Below are 11,748 nucleotides of genomic sequence, written 5' to 3'. Positions count from 1 at the left end.
TCAGAAAGCAACCTGGACCATTGGCAGGCAACGTCCTCTGCCTGCTCTTGGTGGGGGGCCTTGAGCTGACTCTAGCAGATGAATGAGCACTGCATGGCTTATTATAGCAATCAGATATCATAAGGAAATTGTACCTCTTTCTGGTTCTAAGGAAAATAAATTTTTGTTCACCCCTCCTGTAGAGCAGAGAATGAGACTCTACCTCTGTGAGTAGCCTGTCATGGCTCTAGATGGAGGGCAGGCCGTGTCTCTGGCACTGGTGTATCTCAGGCCCAGAAGGTGGAAGGGCAGGGCACGGGAAGCAGGGGCATCCATTACGTGCAGGGGAGACACTGGGCCTTGAGTCAGAGCAGGGGGGGCCTGCCTGGTGCCTCTGGAGCCCTGCCACAGGGCAAGTCTTGGCTGTGTGGATGGAGGAACAGGGGAGTGGAGGGCTCTGGATTGGGCCTGGGCATCGTTGAGAAGGAGAGTTAGCATGAAATGGGACTGGTGTCCAGCTCCCTTCCCCCCATGCTCTGGGTCCTGCAAGCAGGTTGCAGGGAGAATGGGCACATTCTCATCCCTTTCCAGGGGAGTCCGGGTTGCTTGCCTGGAAAGCAAGGCAGGGAGAAGGAAGCAAAAGGAGAGGCTGGCAAGAAAAAGCCTTTCCATAACGAAGACTGGATTTTCTCTGAATTGAACTGCAAGATACGGTGTCTCCTGTAGACCTCAAAAGCTCCTATGCACACTCTGTCGACACTTGCTAGACCTACTCAGCCCTTCAGTGTGAAGGAAATGGTATTCCAATCCACAGTCGTGTAGAGCACTTTTCCAGGTTTCTGTTTACAGTCATAGAGCACAGACTCTGAACACTGGAAGCAGTCTCTGAGCTCGTGCGCCACGGAACAATGATCCCCGGGATGTGCCCACGTCCGAATTCCTGGCACCTACGATTATGTGACCTTCAGTGGCAAAAGGGGTGTTACAGCTGTGATTCAGGTAAGAATTTTCAGGTGGGGAGATTATCCTGGTTTATTTGGGTGGGCCCTGAATATAACCACCAGGGTCCTCGTAAGAGGGAGCAAGGAGCTCAAGAGAAGAAGAAGGTCACATGATGATGGGAGCAGGGGTTGCAAGGGGCTGTGTGGAGGTCACAGTGAACAAATGAGGACAACCTCTAGAAGTACATTTTCCCCTAGGAGCCTCCAGAAGGAGCTGGCCATCGCCAACATCTTGCTTTCAGGCCGCAGAGACCCACGTCAGAGGCCTGACCTCTAGAACCGTAAGAGAATTAGTGGGTGTTGGATGAAGCCACTACTGAAGGTAACTTGTTACAGCAGCAACAGGAAACCGACGCAGAACTCATTTGCTCTCTCTTTTCACAGATGCGACCGAAGCCCATTCGCAGTCAATATTTTCATGTTTGGTTTGTGAATTTGTTAATTATGTAGGGGGACCAGATGACGTTTCCCCTCTATGAATAAGACATGAGAGTTTTTTTCTTTTATTGGCCAGCTGATAAATCCCAGTACAGACCTTGGGATTTTAATTTTATGGGGTTTGATGGCTAAATTGATCCTGTGGGTTTGATAACCATATTTTCTTGAATCCAAATGAAGGGCTCTCACCTGATAAGAATGAGTGAATTTATCCAGGTAATTTGACAGAGGCTGTCCCAGCAATCCAGGCACAAGTAGTCTCTGTTATAATCTGTGATATAGTGACCAACACACTCTCTGCTCCTCCACGCTCCCTTCTCACGGTTCCCTACCCTCTGGCCTCCACATCACAGGGGAGGAAAGGGAGTTGGAACCTTGCCACAGAGGTTTTCAGAAGATGCTGTTGATTTCTGACCCAAAATAGACTTGGGAAAGGCCTGGGTTCAAAAAATGAAGACTCATTGCTTCAATCCTTGCAATAAACATCCTGGGTTACTTTCACCTCAAACCTCAGAGGATTTCGAGATACTTCAGAACATTCTGTGCCTTGTCCATTTCCTATCAGCTGGTGGAGAAATTGAACCAAACACTGGTGATAGTGAGGAGAAGCCAGTGTAAACTGTGTAGACGGATGGGAAATGGAGGAATGCAGGGAGGGTAACCATTGTTCCATGAGGACTTTTGGTGACCGTTGGGTCTGAGGCATTAGTTCTTGAAAGGGCTATTCAAGCAATTCTTGTGGCTCCATGGTCACATTTTCCCATTGAAGAAGTGATGTTATGTAAATTCCTCTTTATGGATCACAAGATCAGCAGTTATACTTCAATATGGCCGACAGCAGACCGCATGGTTTCACTTCCTCTCTTTGGCTATATTAAGCTGTGGGCTTCCCTATGCTATTTAGTGAATACGATGCCAGCCAAGGCAAGGTTATCTGGGGCTGGTATGTTTGGTTGACCACAGAGAGAGCGAGGACAGGACTCAATTATTTGCATACCCTTCATCTTGGGATGATGAGGTATTTGGGAAATTTCCCTGCGGGGGTGAATTTACACCCTTGAAATTACTTGGCTTCACCCAAAATTTATAGCTCGAACTTTAATCAAACGATGTCAAAATTTGGGAACAGGGGCGCCTGGGTGGCACAGCAGTTTAGCGTTTGCCTTCGGCTCAGGGCGTGATCCCGGGGTTATGGGATCGAGCCCCACATCAGGCTCTTCCGCTATGAGCCTGCTTCTTCCTCTCCCACTCCCCCTGCTTGTGTTCCCTCTCTTGCTGGCTATCTCTATCTCTGTTGAATAAATAAATAAAAAATCTTAAAAAAAAAATTTGGGAACAAAACCAAATATTCCCCCCCTTCAAGTGGTCCTTGGAGAAAGAATAAACATGGATACAGTGTAACATTTACCCTTTGGCCAACAAACTCCATTTTGGGGGTATTACAGCTTCCATCACAAAGTTAATACAGCTTACTCACCTGTGGTCCCCCTAAGTGCCTGGATCTCAATTTGCAACCACCTCTAAGTTTCCATCTAGGTCCAACATCGTATTTTTCTCAGATTTTGTTTACCCGATCTGAGCTGTGATTCCCTGGGAGCTCTCTTCCTTGTTAGCAAAGGATAAAGCTAGAGCCCATGGGCCCTTTTAAATTTGAGACATTTGTTCTGGATATGAAGGTCCTAAGACTTGTCTCTAAACATTTCTCTGTCTGCCTTTTCACCTGTAAGAACCCCAGTATCTGAGTCAATTAGATAGAAAGTGTCATTAAGGTTAGCAACATGGATTTTAAAGGACATTTGGGTAAGTGTTCTTCTCCATCCACCAACAGGGGGATCCATATTACACTTCTGCCTACACTATGCAACTTGGCCCAACCAGAGGACATGGGGATGTCCCGGTCCCATGCCTTGGTCCTGGCCAAGTTCTCATCCTCTCCCACGTGGCTCCCTGTTCATATCAAGGAGGGCACTGGACCTGGGGTTTGTGAAAGCCTGTCCGGGTGGACAGCAGGGGCCTTGAATCTGGTAGGGGGAGGGCTGACCTTGGCTCTGTGCATCTGAGGACTTCACGGGGTCCCAGTGGGCTCTGGGCAAGCTCCTGCAGCAACTGCGGGCCAGGCTCATGCCCCTTGGCTCCCTCCTCTCTAATGCCTCACAGCCTGGTGACTGGTGAGGGGGAAGAGGAGCCATTAACACAACCTCTGGGCCTGTTAGGGGGAGTTAGGAGACCTTTGTTTTGTACAGACATGACTTAGGCCCGAATTTCCATTTCCAGAGGACAAACTCTTCAGTTTGGCAAATTCCACAAGTGGTAATAAAGACTTGGAAAGTCACGCCCTTCCTTCACTTAACAATTAAACATCATATAAGACTGGGAACCAGGGGACTCAAAAGCTTAACTTCCCTTCTATCCCAGAAGGGATGTTCCATGGGGGCAAACATCAACCATCCCACTGGCTAAAGACCCGAAGACCTCCTTTTCTTTTTGATGGGGCCATGGCCAGCAAAATAGACATCACTTTAAAACCACCTCTTAGCTGGAAGTACGCAAGTTTTAGCGAGTCACAAAAAAATAGGGAAATTTACGCACAGTTTCCTTGGCCACTTCCCCATCTGAGTGATCACGCACCCAGTGCCGTCCCCCAGAGGGTGCTCCCCTGTGAGGAGGGAAAAGGTGTGTCCACAGCCACTCAGTCAGAGAGAGTGACACAAGCCCTATTAGGAAATCCCTGGAGGACGGGGATATAAATCCCTGCCTGGACTGCCGAGTTTCCACTGAAGGTAAAAGTCGGGCCTGGCAGCCTTCCCCAGGCGAGAAGCAACAAGGTCAAAGAATGCAGGGCTGCAGGTAAGAGGCTTTTGAGAGAGAGAGAGAGGGAGAGAGAATGAGAGAGGGGATGACAGAATGAGGGGGAGAGAGAGAAATCTGGGGGGTCAGGACGCTTGGGTTCCATTTTAGGATGGAACTTCAGGTGACTTTTCTGATGTCTCTGGACCTTGGGTGCCTTCTGTGGGTGACATTCCTCATCTCTGCAACCTTTGCTTGTAGGAAGGTGCCCCTGACTTTCTAGGGCTTTAGTGTCTCTGTCAAAAAAGGGCTGGATCTGAGGATTTCTGAGGATCTTCTATGATTTGAAGCAACAGGCAAAAATGCTGTGGAATGAGAGGTCACCTTGGGGGAGGCTGTGCCTGTGAGGCTTACGCTGAATTTAGAGGCTTTCTTCCTTGGAAGGTCAGGGGGTTTTCTAGTATGGCATGTTTTCTTTTCAAAAGTAGGTGTAACTTTTCTAACACTCGAGCTTTCGGAGCTTGCTGAGTGCCAGTGCTCCGGGTTGTCTTAGAAGAGTAGCGAGCAGATCATGGTGGTGAAGTGTGAGTCAGGGTCTGTGTTCAAGTTCTGACTTCGCCTCTTCCTAGCTGTATGACATCACACGTGTGTCTGTATCATAACTGTCTTTAAAAAATTCTATACTCTAGTGAGTAAGGGGTACCACTTGAATAGAGATCGCCTACCCAGAGGCCAGCTGCTGGCCAGTAATCGATAGCCAGGAAGCATTAAGCTTACCTTTATCCCTTGCTTTGTTCTTGTGAAATAAGAACACTGGGTACAATTTTTAAAAATAAAGTTGCTTTTTATCCTCAATTATAATTAAATAAATTGCACAATTTATTTTTAACCTCTCAGTGCCTCAGTGTCCCCCGTCTGTAAATAGTGAACTCGATGGGGAGGATCATAAGGTGGTGGGAAAAGTAAAAGAGTATGTATCATATAAGGCACTTGGAGTCGCCTGGCACACCGTGGGTGCGGCCGAAACGTTGGCTCTCACTCTTCGGCACTCTCTCTCTTGAATCCCTCCCGTTGGAAGGCCTTTGCTCCTTGTGGGAACCCAGCTCCCTCAGGAGCCCCCTACCTTGTGTCCCCCAGCTCTGCCACTGACGTGCTGTGATCCGGGTCAAGGCTGGCCTCTGTCCGGGTTTCCTCTTCTGTAATTAGGCAGTTGAGTGACTTGACCTTGCAAGTTCCTCGTAGTTGCTCGGGGGTCTGCGGTGAGATGCTGCCGGCTTCCCTCTGCAGTTCACCCCACTGCACCAAGCTCACTCTTGCCCTTCCCCGTCTCTCTGAGCTCTGCCATTCCAGGAGGGCAGTAGTTTCCTTCCCACCGGCTTGGTGTGATTGCCACACGAACAACAGAAAGAGCATCTTCTCTCACATCTCATTAGTTTTGTTCGGTTCCATTGCATTTTCTGTGTTTTAGCCTCTTTGGTTATCCTAAAAGGCCAGCAGGAGGCTTGGATAGGGTCAGAGGAGCTGGGAGGACAGTCTCTGCCCCATTTGTTCCCAGCTGCCTGGGAGCACCTCCCAAGTCCTACCAGCAGGTGTCCCCTCAACCTTCTGGCTCCCTCCGGAGTTCACACCCCAGCTGTTACACAACAATCCCCTGTGTGATCAAGACCCTCAGACCCCATCCCTCCTCTCCTCCCCAGGGTTAACAGAGTCAGTGTCACATGAAAACACAATGGACAAAGTGTGAGTTGTATGGGTTCGAGTTGTCTTTTTCTGTTGCCATCACAAGCTGTCTGGATGGGGGCACATGGTGATGACAGTGGCTTTGGCCAGTGCTTTTCAAACTTGAGGGTGCATTAGCACCCCTGAGGCTTGGTAAGCACAGACTGCTGGATCCACTCAGATTTCTGATTCACTACTTGTGTGCAGGGTGTCCGAGGACTTGCATCTCTAAGAAGTTCCCAGGTGGTGCTGATGCTGCTGGTCCGGGAACCACACTTTGAGAACCACTTGCTTAGGTGATAACAAGAGGTTTTACATCCAGTGGCAAACTGACCAGGGAGTTGTTTCAGGACAAGAACCTTTTGAGGCCATTTTCAAATAGAACTTACAGAGACCTGATGGGTTTGACATGAGTGCTAGAGGCTGGAGGTCTTAAGTGGAAGAGTGCTATCTAACAGATGGACCAACAGGCATAAGCAGGCAAGTAAGTATCTCAGTGTCGGGAACTCGACCTCAGGCTCCTCTCAGTTTTGTTCTCCACTCACGAAGGAACACCGCTTAACCTAGGAGGGGAAGGGGATGGCAAAGGGCAGCAAACAGATGAAGGGACTATGGAAGCTTCTGTGGCCGGCCGATGGGGCAAACCCAGTGGGGCCATAAGAGAAGCAGTGATGGACCTGTTGATCCTCCAGCATCTCAGAGTCCCTGCTCCAGTGGTTCTCAGCCCTGGCCAAGTGTTACCATCACCTGGGGAGCTCTAAAAATCCCCGTACCATTAATTTTGGGGCCTGGGACCTGGGCATTCATAGTGTTTAAAGCCTTCTAGGCAGTTCTGATGTGTAACCAAGGCTGAGATCCACCACACTGTTCCATCTCTTACACTCCTTACTGTCCCACCTTTTACTAACTATTCAGGGACTCCTCCTTTCCTCCTTCAGACCCTGTGTTCCGAACCTGTAATTTATCCAATAAGTTTCAGATAAATGGGCATTTTACTCACCAGTAGTGCAAACGAAGTCTGAAAATCCATATTAAACTCCCTACAAATGTTTCTGAAACATACTTTGGTTAAGAACCCCTATTTCATATTAAGCATAAATAATTTCCTAAACACAAGGGGGTGAGTGATTGTGGCATTTGATTGTGGGCCAAAAGAGTCTAACTTAAAACCAGTTATCTTGCTCTGCGACTTAGACATATAATTTAGCTTCTGGATGTTAGTTCCACTCATCAGATGACAGGGATGGGGTAGGGAGCAGAGGTTCTCTGCTGTTGTTAAGGATCTCTGGAAAGTATTCATACCACCCAAAGTTTTCATGAAACGTCAAGGGGAAATTTAAGAATACATGGACTTCACTGGGGATTTCAAACTCGAGTATACTCGGGGGCCAGGTAGTAAGTCAAATCTGTGAGGCTGAGTGATAAGGCCAGTGGCCAACTGGAATAAGCTCGTCTCTTGGGAGAGACATTGAGTGAAGATGAACATCAACATTCTGGCTGAATCATGCATACTCACAAGCTGAATTGGCCCAGATCCCAGTTCGTGATTTGCGGACTGGCTTTGACAGCTTCTGACAATATGATCACATACCCCTGAGTGAAAGGGATAAGGGGCAAATCCTGCCCCCCCCCCCCCACTTTTATTTGTATTTCCTTAGAGGAGTTATTTAACTCCTGTAAGGCCCAATGTCTTCATCTGTAAAATGAAAATAATAATATGTCATTCACTCAATGTTGGGGAAATTCAAGGAAAACTTTGCCTGCTGCCTGGCATTTAGTGATGTTCACTAAATGTTAGCTAGCATCACCATCTTCAATACCATCATCATCAGATTATACGATGCTGGCAGCAAAATTTCAGATACCACTCTGAAGGGTTGCGGTGATCAGGACACAGGGATTTAATGTAATCACCGCTCTCATCCATAGATGCCTATCTGCCTACTTTATAAGCCAATCTAAAAACCAGTGCCTCTCAATTCCCAGAAGTCTTGTTGATATGCCCATAATTCCAGTGCCTAAATCTCAGGTGGAGCCTGAGATTTTGCATTTCTTCACAAGTGATGCTGCTGGTCCACGGACCACACTTTGAGTAGCAAGAATACTTGGGCCAAGGTTTTCTAACCTGGGAGCAAGGAAGAAGTGAATGTAAAGAGTTGAATGGGTCCTGGATTTTCTAGAGCTAATATTCATCAGAATGTTTTTTTTTAATATCTGTGGCAGGCAGAATTCTAGATGACCCCCACTGACCCATGTCCTTGTATAATTTCCCCTCCCCCGAATGAGAGTGTAATATATGAATGTGATGGGATATCACTCTCATGAGTAGGTTTACCTTATACCACAAAGGAAAAGGAATTTCGCAGGTATGATTTAGGACCCTGACAAGTTGACCTGAAGTTAATCAAAAGGAAGAGCATGCTTGACACAACCAGGTGGGTTCTTTAAAAAAAAGGTCTAGAGGTCAGAGTCAGGAGGTCAGAGAGATGTGAACAACATCTGATGTTGCTCTATTGGCCTCGAAAAAACAAATTGTCTTGTTGTGGAAATGGCCACAGGGCAGGAAACGGTGGGCGACCTCCAGCTGCTGAGAGTGTCCTTGGCTGACAGCAAGAAAGTGGGGACCCCAGTTTATACAATCACAAGGAACTGACTTCTGCCAACAGGCACATGGAACAGAACCTTGGGCTTTGATAGTCTGTTACACCCTCAGCAGAGACTTCATCCAAGCTGAGACCAGGCATCCGACCCACGGCACTGCGACGAATGAATGAATGGGTGTTATTTTAAGTCACTGAGTGTGTGGGATTTCTACATAGCGATAGAAAAAGAATATGATGCCCTAATTCTTCTCCTTGATCACTGTGCATATCAGTCCAGGATATAGATAACCTAAAACATCTCAACAGCTTAATACAATACTAGTTTCTCTTGTTCATACTGTATCATTGTCATTGGTCAGCTGTGTCCGACCATGACAGCTCGTCTTAGCCACTTGAGGACATTTTCAAAAGAGAACTCATGGACACCGTCTGTTGGATTGTTTTGACATGGGTGCTGGGGTGGGAAATAGGTGTTTCTCTTACTTAACAGAAGGAGAAACAGACATGGAGACACAGCAGAGTGGATCCGTGGATGGAAGTAGACCTCGGCCTCCTGTGAGGATGACTTGATCATCCTGTGTGGCCACCCTCAATAAACAAGGGCTCAGAGAAAAGGGTGCTGCAGGGTAGGGCACCAGAAATGAAATGCATAGCTTGGAAGTGACCCATGTCTTTCCCACTTACTTTTCATGGTTATAACCAGTCATGTGGCTGTGCCTAACTTCAAGGTACAGAGACATGGAATCCTGTGTGTACCCCAAAGTAGAAAAGTACCAGATATTGGGGAGTATGAGTCCGTCAGCCATGGCATGTTGCTCAGTTAGGTTGGAGTGGCAGGAGAGGAAGCAGGCTCTCAGACTGTTCAGCTTCACAGATCTCTTCTTGGCACTGGTGGTCGGGCATCGCAACACTGAGAGTAGCCAGAGGGGATATGTGTGTGAATGGAACACTGGCTCCCAGCCACAGAAGAGGGCGAAGGGCTTCTTGGGACTTTTGGGTCTGTGGAAAACCCAGTTAAGTCTGGACTGTCATCAAGCTAAGTTGTGAGCTTTCTTGTGGCAAGGGATTTCCCCACACAGTAGAGATAAAAATTTCTTGGGTTTTCAATTGTTTGTTTTTGCTTGACTTTTATCTGCTCGTATGGACATGCTGAACACAGGGTTGGGGAAAGTTGCCACCTTCTGTGACCCTCAGAGGACAAGCCATTCTGGGTGGGCATATTTTCCAGAGAGTGGAAGATGATCTTTCAGTGCATAAAGAGAAAATCCGCCCTTTTTTGACATCTTAATTTTGGAAGGAATTCTTTCTTTTTTTTCTTTCTTCCTCTTTCTTTCTTTCTTTCTTTCTTTCTTTCTTCCTTTCTTTCTTCCTCCCTCCCTCCCTCCCTCCTTCCTTCCTTCCTTCCTTCCTTCCTTCCTTCCTTCCTTCCTCCCTCCCTCCCTCCCTCCCTCTCTTTCTTTCTTTCTTTCTTTCTTTCTTTCTTTCTTTCTTTCTTTCTTCTTTCTTGATTTTATTTAAAGGAGAGAGAGAGAGAGAGACAGTACAAGCAGGGGGAGCAGCAGGCAGAGGGAGAAGCAGAATTCCCCACTGAGCAGGGAGCCTATGTGGGACTTGATCCCAGGGCCCTGAGATCATGACCTGAGCAGAAGGCAGATGCTTAACCAACTGAGCTACTCAGGCATTCCTGGAAGGAAATATTTCTAAAATAAATGTAGCATGGTGGAAATTTATACTCACTGCAAACTGATGCCAAAAAATGTAGCTTTCATAACTTTTCTAATAAGAATCTCATCTGGTGTTTGAGGTCCCTTTTCATTAGGAAACGGGAATTAAACCTACTAGTACCATGTCATCTCCCTCTTCTAGCTCACATCTGCTTCTCTTAGATTTATTCAGTCTCTTTGGGGGTAAATGCTCGGGCTTTCAGAGTTTATCACTTCTTTGCTTTCTTCTAGCCAGGAAGGAGTCTGACAGTAGGGAAGCCATGTCCGCAGGGCATGATGGGGAGGGGGAAGGTGGCAGGCCACACTTGATGGCCTGGGGCCTTCACTGGTTTCCATGGAGATGTCCCTGGACCAGGCTGGTCATGGGGTGTCCTGCTGAATCTACTGCCGAGGTCTGCAGCTGGGAAAACCCATGGTCTGATCTGGCAGCTGGGTCAGAGCCACCACAACGGCCAACTTGGGCCCACTGTACCCCTCACTGGCTCCACAGGTTCTCTGTGTCTTGGCCACAGCCACATTCTCCCTTGGCTTCAGTGGCCACTTGTGCAGGTGATACTTAAAATATTTGACAACCGGCAGGAGATGAGCACCAACCAATCAGAACAGATGCTATAGTATCTGTTGCTGGACCATGAGGATCTCTAAGGAGCCCCAGGAAAGGCATGGTAGCAGAGGGCAGAGAGTCAGGGCTTCAGTAAATGATATTTATCAACTAGTGGAGACACGTTTCCATATTTAGCCGCAGTGCTCCTTATGGACTGAATATCCAGCTCCAGGTCACCTTGTCCTTCATCACGGCAGCCCCAGATTAACCCAGATCTCAGTTTATCTCCTATTCCCCACGGGAAGCACAGGGAAATAGCTGGATTTCTTCCCCATCAGCCTAGCAGGTCTTCTGTGTCTTTGTACTTGGGTTTTGAACTCAAAATCAGGAGGGGGCCAATATGCCTACTTCCTCTTGTGGTTTCCTTCCTTTAACCCTGGAGCCCCCCAAAGCCTCTTCTTCTACTTCCCCTTCCTACCAGGAAGGAATATGTCACATGCACTTCCTTCCCTCCTTTCTGAGGAGGACTTCACTCTTCCTTTTTCTTTGGGCCATAGCGGCAGAAGAATTGAAAATAGCAAGAAGAGAAATACACTGGAAGGTAATTAAATTCTTATCCTCATCACATACATTATGCATTGTCCAAACTAGAGAAAGAGGTTTCTGAGCAAAATTAAACTGTTCTTCGTGGTTCAGGGAAATTGTCATGAACGTCAGGTGTTTTGTGCTGTAACACCCTGATACCCTCAGTCGGGCACAGGGAGGTGGAGGGGACCACTGGTGTCTGCTCGAACGGCTTCCGATTGCTATACTTTTTGATTCTTGCACTGTCTTAATGTTTTTCTTTTCTTTTTTCCCCTTGCATCTATCTTAATGTCTTTCTGTCTCCTGTGTTATTGGGCCATCAGCTGCCTCTCCCTTCCCTGTGTGCTCTCTTCTGCCAGCCCAGTCCC

At 47.5% G+C, this 11,748-nt stretch overlaps 1 protein-coding gene across 2 annotated transcripts in view; it reads left to right on the top strand.

Annotated features, from left to right (window-relative positions):
* Positions 1-2,737: 2,737 nt before the first annotated feature.
* Positions 2,738-11,748, top strand: part of IL1R2 (interleukin 1 receptor type 2) — a 34,890-nt gene continuing 25,879 nt past the window's right edge. The window contains exon 1 of one of the 2 annotated variants that reach the window (XM_026488320.4): positions 2,738-4,265. In XM_026488320.4, coding sequence (XP_026344105.1) covers positions 4,252-4,265 — 14 coding nt within the window. In that variant the 5' untranslated portion in view covers positions 2,738-4,251. Of the gene's footprint in view, positions 4,266-10,596; positions 11,397-11,748 lie in introns of those variants that run through there. The other variant, XM_026488327.4, reaches the window with a different exon arrangement.

Source organism: Ursus arctos, unplaced genomic scaffold, assembly GCF_023065955.2.
Source record: "Ursus arctos isolate Adak ecotype North America unplaced genomic scaffold, UrsArc2.0 scaffold_8, whole genome shotgun sequence".
Lineage (NCBI taxonomy): Eukaryota > Metazoa > Chordata > Mammalia > Carnivora > Ursidae > Ursus > Ursus arctos.
This window is presented reverse-complemented; position numbering and strand designations above follow the sequence as displayed.